Here is a 23,565-nt window from a genome sequence, read left to right as displayed (position 1 = left end):
TGGAAAAAAAAAAAAACACAAAACCACTGCCCTTTGACCCAGTATTTCAACTTTGGGGAATTTATCCTAGACATACACTTGCATATGTGTAAGTTAACAAATTTTATCTATTGCAGTATTATTTGTAATGGCAAAAGACTGGAAACAACCTGAATGTCCATCAGTAAGAGACTGGTTAAGTAACTTTTTAAACAATGGAATACTATACAGCAATGAAAACAGACTGTGGCTACATGCAACAACATAGTGAGAAAGAAGAAGTGGGATACAAAAGAACATTCACACTATGATTCTCTTTGTATAAAGATTCAAATCTGTTAAGGTAAAAACTAAACTATATTGTTAGAGGTGTTTACATAAGTTGGAAAACTATAAAGAAAATGAGGACATAATTACTGAAAAAGTTAAGATAGTGTTACTTCTAGAGAGAGGGAAGGGATTTGGGGGATACTTCTGTAGTGCTGACAACGTTTTATTTTTTGACCTGGTTGGTGGTTACATAAGTGTTCACTTTATAATTATTTTTTAAACTGTACATAAGTGGTTCATGCAGTCTTTTGTATGAATGAGGTCTCTCATGATGTTAAACTATCACAGTCCATCCAAACAGTGGAATACTATATAGTCATTAAAAAGAACAAAACAGCTCTATATGCATGGACATGGGATGGATTTAAGGGGAAAAAACAACCAAAGTGAAGTGCAATGTGTTTAGTATGCTACTTTCTGGGTGAAATTTAAAAAAGACTATATCTGCCTCTATGTCTTTGTCTGCTTAGACTATCTCTAGAAAAATACCCAAGAATCAGGTAACAGGGAACTGGACAGTTGTTTCCCTTTTTGTACCTTATGGATTTCATACCATGTGTATATATTACCTATTCAAAAAATAAAGTAACTTAAAAAACTGTTTCACTTCTCATTCCCTGGAACACCGAAGATTTTTGGTCTGAAACCAATTTCTTGCCCACAAGAAATGCAGACCACAAGCCAACTTGATGCTCCTGGGGACCTCCAGCAAGTTGGGGACCCTCTCTGGTCCCATTTCCTCTGCTGCAGAAGGAGGCCAGGCCTGTGCTCCCCTGAGGTCCTGTCGCTACCCAGTCCCTGCTGTCCTGTCTCCTCTCTCCCTCCCTTATCCTCCCCTCCCACCTCCCCCGCCCCATTCGCTCTTTCATTGCCTCATTTCTCTCTACTCCCTTCTTTGACTCTTTCTCCTTTTATTTTCCTTTCTATTCCTCTCCGGTTCTGGCTACCTTTCCCCTCTCTGCCCTTCCTTGCTCTCCCCATATTTGGCTTCTCTTCCTCTGCCTCTTTCCCCTGCCCTAGGATCCAGCCCTTCCTAGAGCCCCAGAAAGCAGGTTCATGCCCCAGCTCTCCACTCACAGGTTGTGTGACCCTGGGCGAGTCACTGACCTCTTGGGCCTCAGTGTAACAGATGGTTGTCCTGGTTACGTGAGACCACAAGGGTGGAAGCACTCAGCACAGTGCTGGGCACTCAGAAAACAATTTCCCCCCCTTTAAAAATTTTTTTTAATTTTTAAAATGTTTTATTTTTGGCTGTGTTGGGGTCTTCGTTGCTGCGTGTGGGTTTTCTCTAGTTGTAGTGAGCAGGGGTTACTCTTCATTGCGGTGTGCAGGCTTCTCAATGCAGTGCAGAGCATGGGCTCTAGGTGCGCGGACTTCTAGAGTTGTCGCACGCAGGCTCAGTAGTTGTGGTGCACAGGCCTAGCTGATCTACGGCATGTGGGATCTTCCCGGACCAGGGCTCGAACCCATGTCTCCTGCATTGGCAGGCAGATTCTTAACCACTGTGCCACCAGGGAAGTCCCTGTTGACCCTTTTTAAGGAGCTGTTAGCCCTGGGGCTGTGGATTATCAAACCTTCTCGGCTCTGCTCAGAATTGCTTAGAATCTGGGTCCTACTATTCCAAAGGCTTAGGATAACATCAGGTCCCTAGGAGTTCGAATTTCGGGAAGAGACCTCTGGTGCACTTTGGCAGGAGGGGCAGTGGGAGGAAGGATGGGAAGGACTTGCTGTGTGAATGGACACAGGATGCTGGAGCTGCACAGAAAGTGGGAGTCGGTTCTGCCCATTTCCATAGATTTGGGGTCCTGGGCCTTTTATGGGTTTCCTTACCCAGGCCCCTTGGGCTTGGCCAGACTTGGGACAGTGGAATCTCTTTCTTCTCCTGAGGCCCCTTGAGACTTAGGGCTCAGGAACACAGAGCCGACCTGGTCTGCTCCCTGTGTCCACGGAGGGCAGCACCACACTCCCTGCTTATAACCAGCAAAGGCTCCGCAGTCCCCCCTGGATACCCACCGGGCTCTTGGGCTTGGGACTCAAGGCTCTTTGCCTTCCTGCCCTGTCTTGCTTCCGGCCACAAGGTGGGAAGCGCACTGTTCCCTTGTTCTCTCCCAACTCCTTGCCTTTGCTCAGGCTGGTCCCTCAGCCGGACATGCTCTCTCCCTCACACGCTTTCCTACCTGTGGCCCTGACCTGATTAACTGGTCACTAATGCACCTGGCACCTCTTGTGCCCCTGCCTCCCAGAAGGACCATGCCGTCTGCACACATGTGTGTTCTCTCTGCAGGCCTGTGAGCTCCTGGAGGCCCAGGGCATGCTTCCTTCATGTCTGTGTCCCCTTGCCAGGCCAGCACATGGGAAACCCTCAATAAAAAGTTAGTGATTAGGGGCTTCCCTGGTGGCGCAGCAGTTAAGAATCCGCCTGCCAATGCAGGGGACAGGGGTTTGAGCCCTGGTCCGGGAAGATCCCACATGCCGCGGAGCAACTGAGCCCATGTGCCACAACTACCGAGCCCACGTGTCACAACTACCGAAGCCCACGCACCTAGAGCCCGCGCACAGCAATGAAGACCCAGTGCAGCCAAAAATAAATAAATAAATAAATAAAATTTAAAAAAAAGATTAAATGAATGAATAAGTAGATAAATAAGCATATAAACGAAACAAACCAAGATAAGAATGAATGAATGAAAGAACGAATGAACACATCAAGCAAGACCTGGTTCTCATGCAGTAGAGCCATCCCCACACACAGCCAGTCAGCTGGGACTAGGCCTTCTTTTTCTTTTTTTTTTAAATTAATTTATTTTATCTTTGGTTGTGTTGGGTCTTCGTTGCTGTGCAAGGGCTTTCTCTGGTTGTGGCGAGTGGGGGCTACTCTTCGTTGCAGTGCGCGGGCTTCTCATTGCAGTGGCTTCTCTTGTTGCGGAGCACGGGCTCTAGGCCCATGGGCTTCAGTAGTTGTGGCACGTGGGCTTCAGTAGTTGTGGCATGTGGGCTCAGCAGTTGTCACTCGTGGGCTCTAGAGCGCAGGCTCAGTAGTTGTGGCGCACGGGCCTAGTTGCTCTGTGGCATGTGGGATCTTCCCAGACCAGGGCTTGAACCAGTGTCCCCTGCATTGGCAGGCAGATTCTTAACCACTGCGCCACCAGGGAAGTCCCTAGACCTTCTTGATGGGAAAGTGGGGACAGGGATGGAGCTGATGCCAAGTCAGCCTGCCTCTCCCCTCCTCTTGGGGAGGAACCTTGGTCAGGTACCTAGGGAGTCCTGAGGACCAGTGATGTGGACCCCTTGGAGAGTCCCAAGTGTGGATGCAAAAAATCAGTGAAGATGTAGGTGAAATAGATCTAATGGCGAACCCATACCTGTGAATCCCTGGTCTTTGCTGCAAGTAAAGAAACACTTGGGCATCTGGGATTCCACTGACAGGAAGGAGGCTGGCTAGTCTTAGTGGGAAGGGGATATAAAGCAAAGGGTTAGACTACACAGGGGAGGAAACTGAAGGCTCAAGAAGTTCTTCCCCAAGAGAAGAGGACTCACCAGAGATCAATGGATCAAAAAATGTCTCTATTCATCCTTCTGCCCTCCAGACTAGATCAGGAATTCCCTGAAGGCAGGGATCTTGTCCAGTATCTTTCTCTTCTCCCAGCACTCAGCATAAAGCCTGGAACTCAATTAATATTGGCAGGATACATGGATGGATGGATGGATGAATGGATGGATGGATAAGTGGATGGATGGATGGATGGATGGATGGATGAGTGGATGGATGGATGGATGGATGGATGGATGGATGAGTGGATGGATGGATAGGGGGATGAAAAGGACCAATGGATGAACAGATTGATAGCTGAACATCAGGTGGATAAACAGATGGAAATGTGGGTGAATAACAGATGGATGGGCTGATATATGAACATATAGATGGCTACTTGGACAAGTAGATAAACAAATGGGTGGGTGGATGACAGACTAACAGATAAATGGATGAATGAATGCACAGTTGGATAAACTGGTAGACAAATGTATGACTGGCTTTGTGGGTGGATAGATGGATCGACAGACAGACAGATAAACAAATGGATGGGAAAATAGATGAATGGATGGACAGACAGGAAAAATTTGTAAACTTGGAAGACTAGATTGATATTAAGGCATTGTTAAGGGGAGGGGACACTGAGAAATCTAGGCTGGGAGTAGAGCACCTAGGGATTTGGAAGAAGCGGTGGTCCTTAGGAAGCTGGGAGGGGAGGGTGTAAGAACCCTTCTGGTGGAAGGGAAGCTGGTGGAGGGAAGGGGAAAGCAGCGCTTTGCTGAGGACCCTGCCCGGGAGCCCAGCCCCAGGCTGGATAGAACCCAGGGGTTGGGGTCCTACGGGCCCAGGAAGAGCCAGGCCTGGCACGCTGCTGGATCAGAGCCCTCAGACAACCAGGCTGACCCCAGAAAGCAGAGACCGCAAGAGGCCACCCACCCTTAACAGCTCTGACCCCAAGGAAGTGACTGTTGGCCACATCGGGGTCTCAAGAGAAGCAGGTATTTGTGGGGTTAGGGGTTAGAGGTTAGAGAGCCTCTGCAGGGCCCAGGCGCAGGAAAGGCCTCCGGTGGTGGAGGCAGCCTTCCTCCCTCCCACTCTTCCTCCCACCCTAGCCCTCAAGGCCGCCCCTCACAGTCCCAGCTTCCTCTGGGCAGGGGGCCTGGCCCCCATGGCCTCCCAGGCCAGCCCCTGGAGCACCACCTGCCCCAGCCGGCCAGAGACTTCCTGTAGCGCAAGAGATTTATGCAAACGGGCTGGGGTGGTGATGTCACCCCAAGGGGACTATCTCCCAGCGGCAGGCCTTCGATAAAATCAGGAACTTGCGCTGGCCCTGCAATGTCAAGGGAGGGGGCTCACCCAGGGCTCCTGTAGCTCAAGGGGCAGGCCTGAGCCCTGTACCCGCCCTGAGTCCGTCCAGCCCCCGACGGGGCGCCCCATCCCCAGGGGCTCCGCACTGGCCCCCACCGAGGCAGGGGACCGGACCGGCTCGGAGCTCGGCTGGATGTTACAGGCGTGCAAAATGGAAGGGTTTCCCCTCGTCCCCCCTGTGAGTATTGGGGCTCCTCCACCAGCCCAACCTGTGGCCCTCGGACGCCCACCCGCCTGCCTGCCAGCCCGCCGGCTGCCCTCCCACTATCAGTGGGAAGTTGGTGTTTCCTCCCTGGAGCTCCCGGCCTGAGACCCAGCAAGGGGGCCATTGGCTTTCTCAGAGCGTGCCCTGGCGGGCTGAGGGCTGAGCCCATGGTGGAGCTGTGATCGGTGGGGCCTGAACGGTTATTTATAGATGGGGCTTGGGTGGCAGGCCGGAGCTCCACGGCAGGGTGCTGGGCTGAGGATGGTGAGGGTGGCGGCAGGGAGGTGGTGGCAGAGGAAATGGGGAGACTGGTGTGGGGGGGGATGCCAGTCCCCAGGACGGTACAGACTTGAGGGCAGGCGGCAAGAGGCCAGAGGTGGCCTGGGTGCTTCTGGAGACTGAGGCTGCCTTAAGCCTGGGTCCCCACCAGCCAGCCTGGGGCCTGGTACAGAGGACACGGTTGTTGACCCAAGGGTCTGGGGCTTGGGCCCTGGGCCCTGGGCCCTGAGTGGCAGAGGCAGGGGTCGGGGCAGGCACTGGGCCGGAGCAGTGAGGGGAGCAGAGACTAGCCACGCAGTTAGGGGTGGGCTCTGGCTGGGGATCAGGGAGTGGAGGGCAGGGGCTGGTGCTGGGGACACCCCGGGGCTGAGATTGGGGCTGGGGTGGGAGCTGGGGGAGGTCAAGGGGGGAGCCTGGAGTGGGGGCAGGGCTGAGGCTGGAGGTGAAGAAGCAGGAGTCCCGGGGGACCCCGGGGAGGGAAGGGCAGCCGTCTGGGGCAGACCCCCTCTGCTGCTGCCCTCAGTGACAGTTGCAGCCTTTGGCAGGTGTCAGACCCGGGCCCTCTGAGAGGACCCCTCTCCCTTTTCCCACCCTGTCCCAACTCAGCAGGGGTGGGGAGCCCTGGGGGGAGACGGGAAGGGCTTGGCAGGACCTGCCCACCTGACTCAGCTTTCCCGGCCTGGAGGCAGCTCCCTTCCCCCCGCCCCACCCCAGTCGGGCCTCAGAGCCTGGGGGAGGCACCCCGGGCTTGACATGCCGCTGTGGGGTTGCGCTGCCTCCAAGCCCAGTGCCAGGCTCCTCCCTGGGCCGGACTCAGAACCAGCCAGCCCGTCGGCACCTGGCCCTGGCCCACCCTCCCCCGACCTGGGGGCCGGCAGTGGTGACAGAGGTGGTCCCGAGGAGAGCCAGCTCTGCCTCCAGAAAGCCACAGGCCCTGGGGTTCGGCCCCCCTGTCTCTGACCCTTGACCTCTGAATCCCTGAACTCCAGCTAGAGCGGGGCAGGAGGCACATCCCCTTGGGCTCCCACACCTCGCCCCAGCCCAGGGGCTACTCAGAGTGGGTTCTTGGAGGGTGGGCTACCAAGGCAGCCCTGGTTGCTGAACCAAGCCCTGAGGGCCGGAGTTACTGTTGTGCAATCCTCGGGCACACACTGTGTGGGGGAGGAAAGGCCTGATGACTGCTGGGAAGCCTCCGGGTGTGCATTCCCTATGCCAGTGAGGTGGGTGGGGGGGAGGAAGACCAGGGAGCATCCCAGGGAGGGTGTCAGGAGGAGGGGGGAGGACGGAGAGGCCCCCAAACCTGCCCCTGCCTGGGTGAGTCCTGTAAAATCCATCAGTGTGAACGGCCACTGCTAATGGTGGTGGCCCTGGGCACCGGCTAAGAGAGAGTGTGGGTGTCAGGGTGGGGCTGTAGCAGGAGGACAAGCGTGTGTGCCGTGGGGTGAGTGTGTAGGTGGAGTGAGAGTGACCGAGGAAGGGTGTGGGTATGAGTGTGTAGGTTAATGCACTGGTAGGCAAGTGGGTGGATATGTGCGTTAATCCCGGCGACGCTGCGTGTGCCTACAGGTGGGTGCATAATGGGGTGTGTGTGTGTGACGACAAGCGTGTGTAAGTGTGAGTGCCCCCGAGAGCGAGTGTGAGGGCTGTGAGTGGACGAGGGGGTGAGAGTTCGCATGTGGGAGTGTGGGTAGAAGTGTGTCACGGGGAGTATGTATGTGTTTGGGGGGTGTAGGCATATCAGTGTGACCGTGAGAGGGTGCGTGTGTGAGGCTGGGATCCGGTCACACGCTGGAATGTGAGTATGAGTGTGAGGTGACGGGGAGCAGCTGGGCTGTCCTCTCAGACCTGGTCCTCTTTTGACCTCTGACCTCCAGGGTCCCTGTCACCCCCTTTCTGCAGGAGCCAAGGCTTTTGCTCCCCTGGGTCCCCCTCTTCCACTCTCTGTGGCCTCTCCCAGTTCCAAGCAGAGAGAGGGCTGTAAGCCTGATACAGACGGTCTCCCGGCCACATTCCCAGCCCTGACACCCTCCTCTCTCAGCAGCCATCAGAAGATCTAGTTCCCTATGACACGGATCTCTACCAACGCCAAACGCACGAGTATTACCCCTATCTCAGCAGTGATGGAGAGAGCCACAGCGGTGAGTACCGGGCCCCGGCCCAGCCCCACTTCCCCAGCCTGGCCTGCGCGCCCAAGCACGGCTGGGTTCCGGGGAGAAGGGAAAGAAGCCTCATTCCCAGGGCTTCTTTGGAACTCTGAGAATCAGATCCAGTTAGCTCTTGGGGATGTGAATTCACTATCCTGACCCCCGACACTCCTGCTTCTCAACACCCCACACCCCCAGCCTGCATTTATGGAGCATCCTTGGTGTATCCAGGCACGGGTTAGCTTCTTCCACATTTATCTTCTTGTCCAACCCTTTTGGCATTTTTACACACGAGGAAACAAGCTGAGCGGCTACGGGACTTGTACAAGGTGGCACAGCCGGTCAGTGGGATCCAGCTCTATCGGTCTGCTCCAGGTCCAGTGCTTTTTCTCCTTCCCCTCCCCCAATTCCCCCATCTTCCTCTCCGTTCTTGTCTCACATACACACACTACCCCCTCATCTCCTTGCTGGGGCAGCCCCGCTCCCTGCTGTGTGTGGCTAGCAGAATTTGTCTATTGACATTTGGGCTGGATAATGCTATGTTGTGAGGCCTGTCTTGTGCATTGTAAGATATCTGGCAGCATCCCTGGCTTCCACCCACTAGATGCCAGCAGTACTGCCAATCACGACAACGAAAAATGTCTCCGGCATTGCCAAGTGTCCCCTGGGGGGGGGGGCGGGCAGAACCTCTCCTATGTGAGAGCTGCTGAGCTGAAGGAAAGGCTCTGAGGACTCCCTCATTCAGTAGGGGCTGAAGACCCCAGTCTGTTCGGGGTGGGGGCGAGGATGGGGCCTGGGCCAGGGGCGTTTTCCATCTGGGCCTAACTGTGCTCCCCCAAGGCCCAGGCTTGATCCTGAAGCAAATTCAGGGGAGGAGAGAGAGGCCTTCAACGCCTGGGACCTGGGCAGGGAGATAAGAGAGGTTACCTGAGGTGGATCTTGGTATAGTGATGAGACATCTCTGAACCAAAGGCCAGGTGGCCCAGTTAACGGGTCTTCACTGGAGGATTCTTCGGGGGGTCTGAGACCTGGGCAGGCCAGACACTGGGGTTTCTGCAGTCCCAGAGGGACAGGCGTGCTATGTGCCACAGCTGAGGAAGGTTTCACACCTGAGGGCCACACCTGGGAGCCATTCACACCTCCATTCTGCTGGCACATCTATGGCCGTTTAAACCTGATGGCCACACCCAGAGATGCCATTTGCGGTGAGTCCTTATTTAGGGCCCTCACATCCAGATGCCAAAACTTGCGAACAGTTTCAACTGGAACTCACACCTGACAACTACTATAAAGACTATACCTAGAAGCCGTGTCTTGGGAGTAGGTGGTGGATGTACTTCAAGGTCATATATGGGAACACACAGGCTTCTTTCAGAGCTCTAGGGCTAGAAAGTCTTTAAAAATACCCTTTTTCTCATCCGTTTAAGCTTGTTTATAATTCTGCAAGAAATGCACCCTCTTTGTGGAAAATCCAGACAATTTAGAGAGTGTCCCTCATCCAACTCTATCCCCAGATCCCCCCGCTGCCAGGGTCAAGGGCTGGGTCTCCCTGATCCAGAGACCTGCGCACACACCCTACCACCAAGCAGCTTGGGACCAGAGAAAGTCCCTGTTTGGGGACTCGCGCCCCCTGGTGGCTTCAGGCAGCAGGACAGCTCGGGTCCCAGCAAGCTCAGGGCTACTTCTGACTGACCCCTTCCAGCATTAGGGATCCTTTCTCCTCTGGCCTGACCCCCTTCGCGGTTTCACTGGGTTTGGGTGCATTTCTTTTGGGTCTATTGAAGCCTCATTTTCTCCTTCTGTGATATGGGTGTGCTATGGGTTTATATATCTAGAAAGCAGCTAGGCCTGGGGTGGGCTGATGGAGTGAGCCCTTTAGAGAAAGCCAGTGCTTTCCTGGCTCAGTGATCAGGCAGATCCCTTATATCTGGGGTGGGGCTCTAGGAATGACTCCTAATTGGATGTGTGAGCTCCCCATTTGGGTCCTTCAGACCCAAACCCTTCATAGACTCCTCCAGTGTGCCCAGGTGTTCTGGTCCCTATTCACAACCCCCGCCTCCCTGCCACATCCCTGCCATCACGGCCAACTGGGCCATCTGTTCTGTCCCTTCTTAATATCTGTTGCAAGGTATTCTCTGAAGACTCAAGAGTAGAGACACCTGCACATTCTTCCACCTGTTCCTGCATGTCCTCTGCATCTGTATTTTTAGGTGCTGAGGCTCAGTGGAAAGGCACTGGAGCCAGACCTGGGTCTAGTCCTGGCTCCATCACTTACTAGTGTGTAACCTTGGAGCAAGTGACTTAACCCCTCTAAGCCCCTGTTTCTTCATCTATAAAACCGAGGGCATGAAAACACTCCACAGAGTTGCAATGATTAAATGAGGTTAACACATATAATATATGAGGTAATATACTGAGTACAAGGCCCAGTAAACTTTCAGGACATAGTATGTTAGCTTTACTGAATCCCCCAGGCGGAAGGGATGAAGCAGCTGAGAGAGTAGAGAAGCACAGAAGGTTCTGTGACAGATCAAGTGGGTCATTTTCCAACGGCCCAGATGACAGCCAGCCAGGCACCCACTCATCCATCCATCCACTCCCCTCCCACCCACCAGCCACCCACCCATCCTTCCAACACTTATTGTCCAATCCACTTGTCCACTCATCCCCTCATTTGTCCATCCACCAAATAACCTCTGATTATATGCCATTTGCCAGAAACTGTTCTAGGCACTGAAGGTTCCATGATGAGCAGGCCAGGCAAGGCCACTGCCCTTGTAGAGCTTACAGTCCAGTGAGGGAGAGAGACAGTGAAAAATCAAACTAACAGACATGTACTAATAAGTCCTATGGAAAGTAGAGTAACGTGATTCGGAGTGTCTAGGTGGGGGACACTTTAACTGGGTGGTCAAGGAAGGCCTCTGAGGGGGTGGCAGCTGAGTGGAAATCTGAGTGCAGGGAAGGAACATGAATGTCAAGGCAGGTAAGGACAGGTGTTCTAGGGAGAAAGAACAGCAGGTGCAAGAGTAGGAGGGACCTCCCCCGGGGACCAGAGTGGCCGGTGAGCACAGGGGGGCAGAAACAAAATGAAGCCAGAGGGGTCTGCAGGGGGCAGATCACCCAGGGCGTGATGGCCATGGCAGAAGTTTGGGTTTTATCCTGCATCTAATGGGAAGCCACTGGAGGGTTCTGAGCAGCGAAATGACGTGATCTGAATAATCTTTGTGTGTGTGTGTGTGTGTGTGTGTGTGTGTGGTAAAAATCTAAATAAATTGTAAGTGTTTAATTTTAATTATTAAAACAAGAAATACCCATTGCAAACAATTTAAAAATACAACAGCATAGCAAGTGACATATTAGCCTCTTCCCGTTCTTATTCTTCCCTGACAGCACTTTGGTCTATCCTTGCAGATATTTTATTTGACATGTATAATCCTGTATGTTTGTAAGTGTATACGTCCACATGTGCATGTTCTATCCGTTCAAAAGTGGACTGTAGTATCATACTGTTCTGCGATCTGCTACTTTTTACATAAACTTATCATAGTCACTCCTCCATGGCACACATAGCAACCAGAGGTAGGTAAAAGCTATTTCTCCAGTCTTTCTATTACAGGGCTATGTAAGTGTATATATGAAGATTTGAAATAGAGACTTAGAACAGCATTTATTTATTCATTCACATACATTTATTGAGTACTTTCTATATGCTAGGTGGAGATGAATCTAGCTTGATTTTTTACTTTGAGGCATCTGTTCACTTGTACTATGAAAGATGAGAACTTGACTTTCTAGGTATTTATAACACACACACACACACTCACACTCACACTTCTCCACATATACCAAGATACTTATAGTAACTTTTTCCCTTCCTTTTCATTTTATTGCTGTAATGGGCATACAACATAAGTGTATAAGTTTAAGGTGTGACAGCATAGTGACCTCACACACGTGTACATTGTGAAATGATTACCACATAAGTTTAGTTAACATTCATCACCTCATATACTTACAAAAGAATTTTTTTCCCCTTGTAATGAGAACTTTTAGGCAAAACTCTCTTGACTTTCGAAGTTGCCACACAGCAGTGTTAACTATAGTCATCGTGTACATAACATCCCCAGGACTTATTTATCTTACACCTGGAATTTTGTACCTTAGACCACCATCACCCAATTTCCCCTGTCCCTCTCCCCACCACTACTTCTGGCAACCACAAATCTGATCTCTTTTTCTGAATTTAGCTTTTTTTTAGATTCCACCTGTAAGTGAGATCATACAGTGTTTGTCTTCCTCTGTATTCTAACTTTTGTTAAATCAGTATCTGAATTTTCCGTTATTAGGACCATGTGAATATTACTCACAGCTGAGCCACATGGCGTACTTTGATTACCTGTACTTTCTCGTCGCTGTGTTTCTGAGGGTCAGTGTAGCAGGGATATGGAGCCCTCACGCTGCAATCAGGCTGCTGGGAGTCACACCCCAACTCCTCACTACTGGGTGGGGTGACCTTGGGCAAGACATCTCACCCCTCTGTGCCTCAACTTCTTCTTTCTTTTTATAAATTTATTTATTTATTTTTGGCTGGGTTGGGTCTTCGTTGCTGGGCGTGGGCTTTCTCTAGTTGCCGTGAGGGGGGCTACTCTTCATTGTGGTGGCCAGGCTTCTCATTCCGGTGGCTTCTCTTGTTGTGGAGCTCCGGCTCTAGGCGCACAGGCTTCAGTAGTTGTGGCACACGGACTCAGTAGTTGTGGCTCACGGGCTCTAGGGCACAGGCTCAGTAGCTGTGGCGTACGGGCGTAGTTGCTCCGCGGCACCTGGGATCTTCCCGGACCAGGGCTCGAACCCATGTCCCCTGCATTGGCAGGTGGATTCTTAACCACTGCACCACCAGGGAAGTCCTTCAACTTCTTCTTTTTTTTTTTTTTTATGCGTTACGCGGGCCTCTCACTGTTGTGGCCTCTCCCGTTGCGGAGGACAGGCTCCGGACGCGCAGGCCCAGCGGCCATGGCTCACGGGCCCAGCCGCTCCGCGGCATGCGGGATCCTCCCAGACCGGGGCACGAACCCGCGTCCCCCGCATCGGCAGGCGGACTCTCAACCACTGCGCCACCAGGGAAGCCCCCAACTTCTTCTTAATGATACCTACTTCACAGGATTGCTGTAAGGAAGGAATGAGTTACTACAGTTTAAATGCTTAGAACAGTGAACACTATATAAGGATTTATTACTCTTCTCATTATACTCTCCTAAGAAAGGATGTATGGGAGGTAAGGTTTTGTTCTTGTTGTTTGTTTTACCTGGTGTCTTTATGCTCTCACTTGATTAACAGTAGTTTGGCTGTGTACAGAAATCTAAGTTGAAAATCATTTTTTTCTCATTGAAATTGAAAGCATTTCTCTACTGTCCTCTGGTTACTAGAGTTTTTCTTAGGAAATCTGATGTCATTCTATGTCCTCTTTTTGAATGTAACCATTTTTGGTGTTTTTTGGTTTTTGTTTTTTTTTTTCTGTTTGGTTTTGTTTTGTCTCTCTGGAAGTTTTCAGTATCTTCTCCCAATACCTAGTGGTTCCACTGAATAAGCTTTTAAAAAGATCACTCTGGCTGCTGTGTAGAGAGTAGATGGAGAGGAGACAAGAGTAGGAACGGGGGGAAAGCACAGTAGAAAACCACTGGAATAATCCAGGCGAGAGATGACGGTGCTTTGGACAAGGGTGGTGGCGAGAGAGACAGAAAGGAGCAGACAGGGACTTCCCTGGCGGTCCAGTGGTTAGGACTCTGTGCTCTCGCTGCTGAGAGCCCAGGTTCGATCCCTGGTCGGGGAACTAAAATCCCACAAGCCGCACAGTGTGGCCAAAAAAAAAAAAAGAAAAGGAAGAAAAGGAAAGGAGCAGACAGATTTAGGATAGATTCTGAAGGTAGAGCTCACAGAATTTGCTATTTATTATTATTATTTTTAAACTGTGATAAAATGCACATAACGTAAAATTTACTATCTTAACCATTTTCAAATGTACAGTTCAGTGGCATTAAAAACATTCATATTGTTGTGTTGTGCAACCGTCACCACCATCCATCTCCAGAACTCTTTTCGTCTTGCAAAACTGACACTCTGTACCAATTAGACAATAACTCCCCATTGCCCCCTCCCCTCAGACCCTGGCAACCACCATTCTACTTTCTGTGTCTATGAACTTGACTACAGTAACTACCTCATATTCATGGAATCATGCAGTATCTTTCTTTTTGTGACTGGCTTATTTTACTCAGCATATAATATCCTCAAGGTTCATCGACATTGCAGCATAGGTCAGAATTTCCTTCCTTTTAAAAGCTGGATGATATTCCATCATACGTTTATACCACATTTTGTTTATCCATCCATCTCTTGATGGACACGGGACTTGCTTCTACCTTTTGGCTATTGTGAACAATGCTGCTGTGAACATGGGTATAAAAATATCTTTTTGAGATCCTGCTTTCAATTCTTTTGGGATATATACCCAGAAGTGGAACTGTTGGATTATAAGGTAATTCTATTTTTAATTTTTTTGAGGACCCACCATACTGTTTTCCATAGTGGCTGCACCATTTTACATTCCTACCAACACTGCACAGGGATTCCATTTCTCCACATCCTTGCCAACACTTGTTATTTTCTGTTTTTTTAACCATTTTTTAAATTGAAGTATAGTTAATTTACAATGTTGTGTTCGTTTCAGGTGTACAACAAAGCGATTCACTGAGTTATATCTATTCTTCTTCAGATTCTTTTCCATTATAGGTTATTACAAGATATTGAATATAATTCTCTGCACTATACAGTAGGTCCTTGTTGTTCTGTTTTCTGATGGTAGCCATCCTAATGGGTGTGATAGGATTTGCTACTGGCAGTGGGATTGTTGAAGGAAATGGAGTTCCAAAGTATGACCCTTCTCTTGTCCTTCTATCTTTCCAAACACTTATTCATCTTTTCATACAACAGACCATCCACCAATTTATTCACATATTCATCTAATCATCCATTCATTCACCTTTCCAAGTGTTCTTCCTTCCCCCTACCAAACCCTCCACGCATCTCCCGCTGATTTATACATCTAATAAGTGTATGCTAAACATCTTTTACATGCCAGGCACATTGCTAGGTGCTGTAGAGTGAATAAAACACAGGTCCTGTATCTTTGTAACAAGGGAAATAACTAAAACCTTAATAGTTAGGATACGATGTAGAAAGTAACAAGAAACATGAGACCCGGAACTCTCTGCTCTCTGGCCCTCAGTTTCCATATCTGAACAATTTGCAGGAGGGCTGGGCTTAAGGAGCCCTCGTCCACTGGTCTGTGATTTCCTGTGAAGGTTTTCTTCTCATCCCTCGCTTTCTTAATTCCTCATCTTCCTTCTCTTATCTTGATCTTACTTCTCCTTCCCTGGGGTGAGCCCTGGCTTCAGGCTGGGGTTTCTGCTCTGAGGAGAAAAGGTCAACTGAATGACACTTAAGTCTTGAATTTTGTGTGTGTGGCAGGGAGGGGGGCAGGGGGTTGTTTTAAATATCATTTTAGTTTTGTCCTAGTGACATGCAGGTATTAGTGACACCAAAAAACTGAGTTAGAATAGGAATGTGTGGGCAGGACTTTGGTCCCAGATTGGGAGCTGGGTTACAGGGAGAAAGTGAAAGATTTTGGTAAATGGGTAATTGTTGGCTGGATGAATGAAGGTACAATGATGGATGGAAGGAAGGATGGATGGATAATGGATGGATGGATTAAATGATGGATGATGAATGGGTGGATGATGGATGGATTATGGATGGATGGATGATGGATGGGTGGAAGGACGGATGGATGGGTGGAAGGACGGATGGATGGGTGGATGGACGGATGGATGGGTGGATGATGGATGGGTGGATGGACGGATGGATGGGTGGAAGGACGGATGGATGGGTGGATGGATGGATGATGGGTGGATGATGGATGGGTGGATGGACGGATGGATGGGTGGAAGGACGGATGGATGGGTGGATGGACGGATGGATGGGTGGATGATGGATGGGTGGATGGACGGATGGATGGGTGGAAGGACGGATGGATGGGTGGATGGATGGATGGTGGGTGGATGATGGGTGGATGATGGATGGGTGGGTGGACGGATGATGGGTGGATGGACGGATGGATGGATGATGGGTGGATGATGTTGGATGACGGATGGATGATGAATAATGAATGAGGGGTAAATGATGGTAGACAGACAGATGGATAAGAGCAGCCTGTAAATTCTCTCTGTCACCAAGGGCCTTACTTAAAGCTTTCCTTAGCAGTCTTTTTCCTGAGAGGTGGTATGGCATAGTGGTAAGAGTCTAGTTCCTGGACTCATACATAGGTGGGTTTGGATCCTGACTCTACCAATGACTGTCTGTGGACAAGGAACTTAATGTCTTTGAGTCACAGATTCCTCATATGCAAAAGGAAGATCATACTATAGTGGCCACCTTGTCAGAGCTAAGGTGAGAATTAAATGAGATAATGTGGATTAAGTACTTAGCATAGTGCCTGGTACATAAAAAACACATTAAAAGTTAACATTTATTGGTCACTTAATCAAATATTGATTGAGGCCTAGTACGTGTTGGGTGCCTAACAGGCTGTAGAAGGGAGGGTCCAGAGCTACCTCCAGATATGCAAAGCACACTATATTCTTTTGAGGAGCAGAGTTCATGCTAAAGGGGCAGAAGTTGCAGGATAGTCCGGGTGACCTCTTGAAGTGACAAAAAGGGATAAAGCAATGCATTCCTGAACAGTCATCCAGAAATGAGGTCCAAAGAGCCCAGGAGTGCTGACCTTTGCATTAGGATGGACTCCTGGCATTGTGTTCCTTCAGAGGGCCTCATCCTTGGAACGTCTCGGCCTACCAAACAGACAGCATTTATTACATAAATGCCTAAGCCCTCAAATCAAGGGTAAAGGCAAGGTTTCCGTTGGGCTTTTTGAAACCTTAATTGTAGCCCAAGAGTCTCTGTTGCAGCTTTCAGGGGACCCTGGGGCAGGGTTCCAGAGCCTCAGTGAGCCAAGGAACCTCTTTAGGATCCTCTTAAAGGCCAGATTCCCGGGTCTCCTGTTGGCGCTGATGATTCCGTGGGTCTCCAGTGGGCTGGGGCTTTTCCAGCCCCCAAAGTGACTCTGATGAGGGTGTACTGAGACCTGCTATGGAAAGTGCTGGCCTCAGGCTGGGCCCACCAGAGTGAGCCCATGGGTCTCAGGAGGAGCTAGAACAGAAGTGGGGAGCAGGAGAGAAAGACAGAACACAGGGGCTCCCCAACCCGGAACTGGGGTAGGTGTGAGCACGTGGGGTTGGTGGGCAGGACACGGCATCCTATAACGATCTGGGCACTTCAGCCTGGGCAGGAGAAGGCAAAAATGGGAAGGGCCAGGAGCGGGGCCGGAGGGCAGCTCTACAGCTAAAGAGGAACCTGGATCCACTCACCAAAACCCAGGGCCCCAAAGAGCCCCTCGCTAAAAGACAAAGCCAACCCTCCCAAAGCAAGTGGAGAATTTCTGGGTCTTGTTAACTCACGGCAAGATGAAAGTACAAATTCAATGTTGCTGTGTTTTGTTTTCCCTTCAGATTTGGATAATTTTCTGAAGGAGAGTCAGAGTTCTTAAGAGGATAGGATTCACTCATTCATTCATTCATTCATTCCATAAATGTTTGTTCAGTGCCTACTGCGTCTAGGCACTGGGAATACAGAAGCGAACAAAACCAGTCCCTGCCCTCGGTGCAGTGCTGGGCCCCCAACTCCAGCCTCTGGGAGAAAGTGACAGCCAGGGCCCTCAAACTATTTCTCTGGGCCACAGACTAAGGTAGCAGGGAGCAAGGGAAGATGAGGAACTCACACATATTAAAGCATCTGCTGTTTGCTCAAGTGCTGATTTAGGCTCTCTAAAGCGAGCATTAAACATTAATGATACTAATTAATGATGATGATAGTTAACGTTTTACCGAGTCTTCTTTTGTGTCACGTTCTGTTCTAAGTGCTTTGCGGGCATTAGCTCATTTAATCCTCACAGCAAGCCTATGAGATGGGTGTAGTTATTAGCTCCATCTCGCAACTGAGGCAACAGGCATAGAGAATTGGAATGACCTGCCCGGTGTCGCTAAGGGCTAAGTGGCAGAGCCAGGATTCGAACCCAGCTCTGGCCAAATCATGTACTTTCTCTCTCCTATGCCATGTGGCTTCACGGAGGTGGGAGCCTGGATTGTGGGTTCAAATGATTCCACACGTGGACTGGACCTCAGTAACCACTCAGTTGGGTCTCTGACTTTTGCAGTGGGGAATCAGAGGCTCAGGGAGATAAAATGTCTTGTCCAGGGTCACACAGCAAAGCCACCACAGAGCAAGATTCGAAAGCGAGTCTTCTGATAACCAGTGCAGAGCCAAAACAACACATGTCATTTCTTAGGGATGTGTGAGTATGTGTTTGTGAGAAAGAAACAGAAAGACACACACACACACATACACACACACACACACACACACACACACACACACACACACACACACACACGGCAGGTGATGGTCCCCCTACGGGGCCCTGTGTTTGTCCTGGAGACACCAACCTGGCTTAGCACCCTGTACACTCCCTCTTTGGACACACGAGAAAATCCCTCTTGTCACTTTATCACCACATCTTCTTTTGGACCCCAGGAAGTCCTCAGACATGTGGCAGTTTTTGTTCCTGGAAATGGTGCCCAGAGAAACCGTGTTGAAGGCCGGCTCCAGTCCCAGGCAGGGCTCCCAGTGGCACGTAGCTATTCCCCAAACTCAAAGCCACCCTACCGCAGACTCTGAAAGCACCCACCAGGGAGTTTCTGGGAAAGCCTCGGGTCCCCGCATCGTTGCTGGAACACAGGTGGAGCTGCCCAAGGACATGGCCTTGAGGGGGCAGCACCGGGAGCCCAGACAAGTTCTGGCGTGTGAGGAATGTCAGCCCTGTGACTTTGCAGTCACACCTTGGCCATGTGACAAGGCTGTGAGCTGTGACGGTGGGCAGCCAGTCAGCTCAGGGACCGCTGCTGGGTCTTAAGGGGAGGAGAGGGGACTCAACATTCCCCAAGGGCCGGCTCTGGGCCTAGGAGGTTTTACAACTGTGAACTCATTTGTATCCTCCCGGTAACTATTATCCCCACTTTATAGGTGAGTCAACGGAGGCCAGAGAGGTCCATGCACGCGTTTGAGGTCACACACAAAGTAAACGGCAGAGCCAGGATTCGGACTCTTTGGCTCAAAAGCCTGCGTCCTTGTGATCGCATGCGTGGCAGGGTAGAACGGTTGTTGAGAACACAGCCTTTGCCTCGGACCTGGGGCCCAGCTCTGCCACTGATGAGGCCTTTGACGGCAGGCGTGCTATGTAGCCCCTCCAAACCTCAGTAGCCTCATCTATAGAATGGGGGTCGGAAACCAGCAGGGGGGGGCGTGAGATGACTAATGTCACCTTGCCGTCCAGCCTGGTCCGTGGCGATTATTACACGGTGACAGGGGCCTGGCGTTATTATTCTTTAATTAGCATAAGCCTTTCCTGCCCTGCCCCCCAGACCATTACTGGGACTTCCACCCGCACCACATGCACAGCGAGTTCGAGACCTTCCCCGAGAACCACTTCACGGAGCTCCAGAGCGTGCAGGCCCCACAGCTGCAGCAGCTCTACCGCCACATGGAGCTGGAGCAGATGCACGTGCTCGACACACCCATGGCGCCCACCCACGCCAGCCTTGGCCACCAGGTGCGTGCGGGGCCACCCGGCCCGGCCCGGCCCAGCCCGCAGCCTGCGGTGAGGCCGGCGCTTCGCAGGAAGCTGACGCGGGCTCTTACTCAACTTGGCTTCCTGCCTCACAGCACCAACGGCGGCCAGAGCCCCAACGGCCGCCTCCTGACCCCCCGACTGACCCCGTGACCCCACACCCCTTATCTCCCCGCAATAATCCCCGCGTCCCCACTGATCCTCCCGAGCCTGAAGGCCCGGCCCTGGGCACCTCCCGAGCCCCATTCGCTGACCCCTCACGGATCCGGCACCCAAGTCCCTGCACCCTGACCTCCACTGACCTCTACGGCCCCTCCTCCTCCCCAGCGACCCTAACCCCAGTCAGTGACCTCCACTGACCTTTACGACCCTCACGGACCTCCACCGCCTCTTGGCGCCCTTGCCACTCGCCTACACAACCCCATTCGCTCCAGTGCCTGACTCTCCAGCGCCTCCTCCCCGCAGGGCTGCGGCCGGTCCGTGCGCTTCCTTCCCCGGGCCACGCCGCCCCGAACCAGGGAGATGGGTGGGAATTCAGGGGCCCCTTTTCCCCATAACTTGCCCCCTGTGTGGGGTGACCCCGCCTGACCTTCAGGGTGCCCAGCCTTCTCCCAAATCCCTCTGCCCCGCGCCAGCACCCCCTCTTCTCTCACGCAGCCGACCCCGACCTGGCAGCCCTGAGCTTTGAACTGCCCCTCAGTGACCTCAACCCTCCTTCCGCCGCCTTTCCAGGTCTCCTACCTGCCCCGGATGTGCCTCCCATATCCCTCCCTGTCCCCAGCTCAGCCCAGCTCGGATGAGGAGGAGGGCGAGCGGCAGAGCCCCCCACTGGAGGTGTCTGACGGGGAGGCCGACGGCCTGGAGCCAGGGCCTGGCCTCCTGCACGGGGAGACAGGTAGGGGGCCCAGTCCCACCCCCGACCCAGCCTGGGCCCAGCCGTGACCCGGTCCGTCCGTGCGCCCCGTACCCACCGCGGCCAAGGCCGACGGACTCGGCAGTCAAGCCACAGATCTGAGTGTGTGTGTATGGGGGTGTGTGTGTGTGAGTGTGTGAGTGCATGAGTGTTTGACGACATGTGTCTTCACGTGTGTTTAATGAGGGCGCCTGGGGCTGTCTGTCCCCGCGCACGTGTCTAAGCACGTGTGCCGAGGCCGAGCGTGGCAGTGGGTGTGTGCATGCTCGCTGGTGACCTTTCCCCAGAGACCAACCCGGGGGTCCCACGTCAGGGGGAGGCGGACTGGGTCCCCGCGTGGGCGCTGACCACCTCCGGCCGCAGGCAGCAAGAAGAAGATCCGCCTGTACCAGTTCCTGCTGGACCTGCTGCGCAGTGGCGACATGAAGGACAGCATCTGGTGGGTGGACAAAGACAAGGGCACCTTCCAGTTCTCGTCCAAGCACAAGGAGGCGCTGGCGCACCGCTGGGGCATCCAGAAAGGCAACCGCAAGAAGATGACCTACCAGAAGATGGCCCGCGCGCTTCGCAACTACGGCAAGACGGGCGAGGTCAAGAAAGTCAAGAAGAAGCTCACCTACCAGTTCAGTGGGGAGGTGCTGGGCCGCGGGGGCCTGGCCGAGCGGCGCCACCCGCCCCACTGAGCCCAGGCCCGAGCCCGCCGGGCCGCCAGGCCTCCCCTCTGGCCATAGCATTAACCCCCCGCCCGGCCGGACACAGGGGGGAAGCTCCCAGGGGCCAGGGGCAGGACTGGGGCGGGCCAGGCCTCGCCTCCCCGCCCACCCCCTCCTCCTCCAAGCCCCCGCCCACACCCCTGCTTCGCCTCCCACCAGGACTCCAGCCCCGGCTCCAGAAAGCCACCTGGGCGTCTGGCCCCAGCAAGGGTCAGCTTGCTTAGTACCAGGGGTGCTTCCTTGGGAGTTCGAAGTCATGATATTTGTGTAAATTGAACCTTCCTCTTTAAGCATCCCTTTCTCTCCACACCTCTCCCCCATCAGCTTCCTCAGGAATACCAGTTATTAAAGTTATTCTCAGTGAGTCCTCTTGCGGCACAGAGAGTCTCTTCTAAAATTTTTTGTGCACCTTGTCTGCTCCCGCCGCCCCCCCCCATCTGATCTCTCTTTTTCTCATCTGTCCGTCGGGCATTTACCAAGGATACTACCCAATGCTGGTTGCTGGGGACGTGAGGAAAGGTGACACTTCGTGCCTGACTAGGAGTCAGAGCCGGTGGAAAGAACGAATCCTCAGTTGTTCTTAGAGGAATAAATCATTAAAAAGCCCTCTGCGGCTTCCCTGGTGGCGCAGTGGTTGAGAGTCCGCCTGCCAATGCAGGGGACACGGGTTCGTGCCCCGGTCTGGGAAGATCCCACATGCCACGGAGCGGCTGGGCCCGTGAGCCATGGCCACTGAGCCTGCGTGTCCAGAGCCTGTGCTCCGCAATGGGAGAGGCCACAGCAGTGAGAGGCCCGCGTACCGCAAAAAAAAAAAAAAAAATGCCCTGTGCGCCTGATAAATTCTCTTTTCTTAATGCCTCGATGAAGCTTAAACTCATAACCTTGAGATTATGACCCCAGTCATGATGATATTAATTAACAATGACAACAACACTGGATTTTCGGGCCATTTATTACGTGGTAACCTTGAGAAGTGGAATCTAATATCATCCCATGTTATAGACTGGGAAACTGAGGCTCATAGAGGTCAAATAACTTGTCCAAGGTCACACAACGAGGCTTCCTGGGTGGGATCCCTGATCCCACCCCATGGGGGCCACCATGGCAGTGTGAGGTGGGAAGCTTCACGTGTCCGGAAGGGGGTCACGTGCAGCTTGATCAGGAGCAGGAATGAAGCCTCGGAGCTCCCGTCGGCCGCAGAGCGTCCTCACGGCATCCATGCTGGCAGGACCCTGATGCGGGTGAACTCCTCCCACGTACCCTAGTGCCTGGTTGCTCTGGCTCCTGGTGCGCAGCAGGGGAGAGCCAGAGAAGGATGAGCAGGGAAACCTGTAAGCATCTTGCTTCCGACAGTAGCAAGAAGAGGTGGCCGACAGCCTGGGAGTGAGGGAACTTTCCTCAGCAACCTGCAGACCTCAGAGAATCCAGATTCTGGGGCCATCCGTGTTGGGGCAGACACCCACACACACCTCCTCGCCCCGAGGGCTCAGACTGGGGAAGCCCAAACATGACACCCCCTACGTGGATCTCTGAGCCCCGAGAGAGGGAAAGTGGTGCCCAGTCCCCTTTTAAAGAAGGCCCAGGAACATGAGATGAGGTTTAAATATGGTTAAAATGGAAGAAAAGAATGGATTTCGGTGTTAAAAGGGATGGTAAGTTTTGACCATGTGGACAATCCTTGGGTACAGAATTCCTCCCTCCGGACTGTGAGGGACAAATGACCTTCCCCGATATTGGGTCTTGCTTACAGTAGGTCACGTGTAATTTGCTTCTTTCTGTGTAGCAACTGATGTTCCTGATGTGACCTGAGCGGGGGCAGGGGGAGGGTGTGTGGAGGCAGTCACAGGGGGCAGAAGGTCACAGGGGAACACTGACGGGGGAAGCCAGGACCCCGGGCAGCCCAGCCCAGGGCTGTGCATGTAACCACCGCCCGGCAAGGATATGTTTGACCCATCAGCCTCAGGGTTATGGGTCCCACACGCTCCCACCGCACAATTTGCCTGTCAGAAGGACGTACAGACAGGGCTTGGGGTACCCCTGAGGTTTATTGAGGGCTGGGGGGCAGAAGCTGTCATATTGGGCTGGCAGGGGAGGGGACGGGGCCAGCCAGGAACAATGGGGTCCCATGTTCTCCTGGAGAGCCCTTGATCTCTGGAATTTGTCTATATTTAGCAGCTGGCTGGGCAGGGTGCAGATAAGGAGGGCCTGGGGAGGGGGTGGCCCCTTATATAGTAGGGGGACGGATCCCTGCTCAGATTCTCTCTCGGTGGCCCGTGCGTGCTCAGTTCCTGGCGTGACCTCTCCCAAG

At 52.5% G+C, this 23,565-nt stretch overlaps 1 protein-coding gene across 2 annotated transcripts; it reads left to right on the top strand.

Moving 5' to 3' along the window:
• The first annotated feature begins 5,107 nt into the window (after positions 1-5,107).
• Positions 5,108-21,621, top strand: SPI1 (Spi-1 proto-oncogene). 2 transcript variants are annotated; one of them, XM_065882119.1, is made up of 5 exons: positions 5,108-5,387; positions 7,735-7,831; positions 19,426-19,613; positions 20,364-20,526; positions 20,908-21,621. In XM_065882119.1, the coding sequence occupies exons 1-5, from the start codon at positions 5,343-5,345 to the stop codon at positions 21,225-21,227; spliced, it is 813 nt and encodes a 270-aa protein (XP_065738191.1). In that variant the 5' UTR covers positions 5,108-5,342; the 3' UTR covers positions 21,228-21,621. The 2 variants fall into 2 exon arrangements, with proteins under 2 accessions (XP_065738191.1, XP_065738190.1); XM_065882118.1 differs by having other exon boundaries at positions 5,166-5,387; positions 7,732-7,831.
• Positions 21,622-23,565: the final 1,944 nt, after the last annotated feature.

The sequence above is a fragment of the Phocoena phocoena genome, chromosome 8 (genome assembly GCF_963924675.1).
Source record: "Phocoena phocoena chromosome 8, mPhoPho1.1, whole genome shotgun sequence".
Taxonomy (NCBI): domain Eukaryota; kingdom Metazoa; phylum Chordata; class Mammalia; order Artiodactyla; family Phocoenidae; genus Phocoena; species Phocoena phocoena.
The sequence above is the reverse complement of the archived record's forward strand: the minus strand, read 5'-3'. Positions and strand labels throughout refer to the sequence as shown.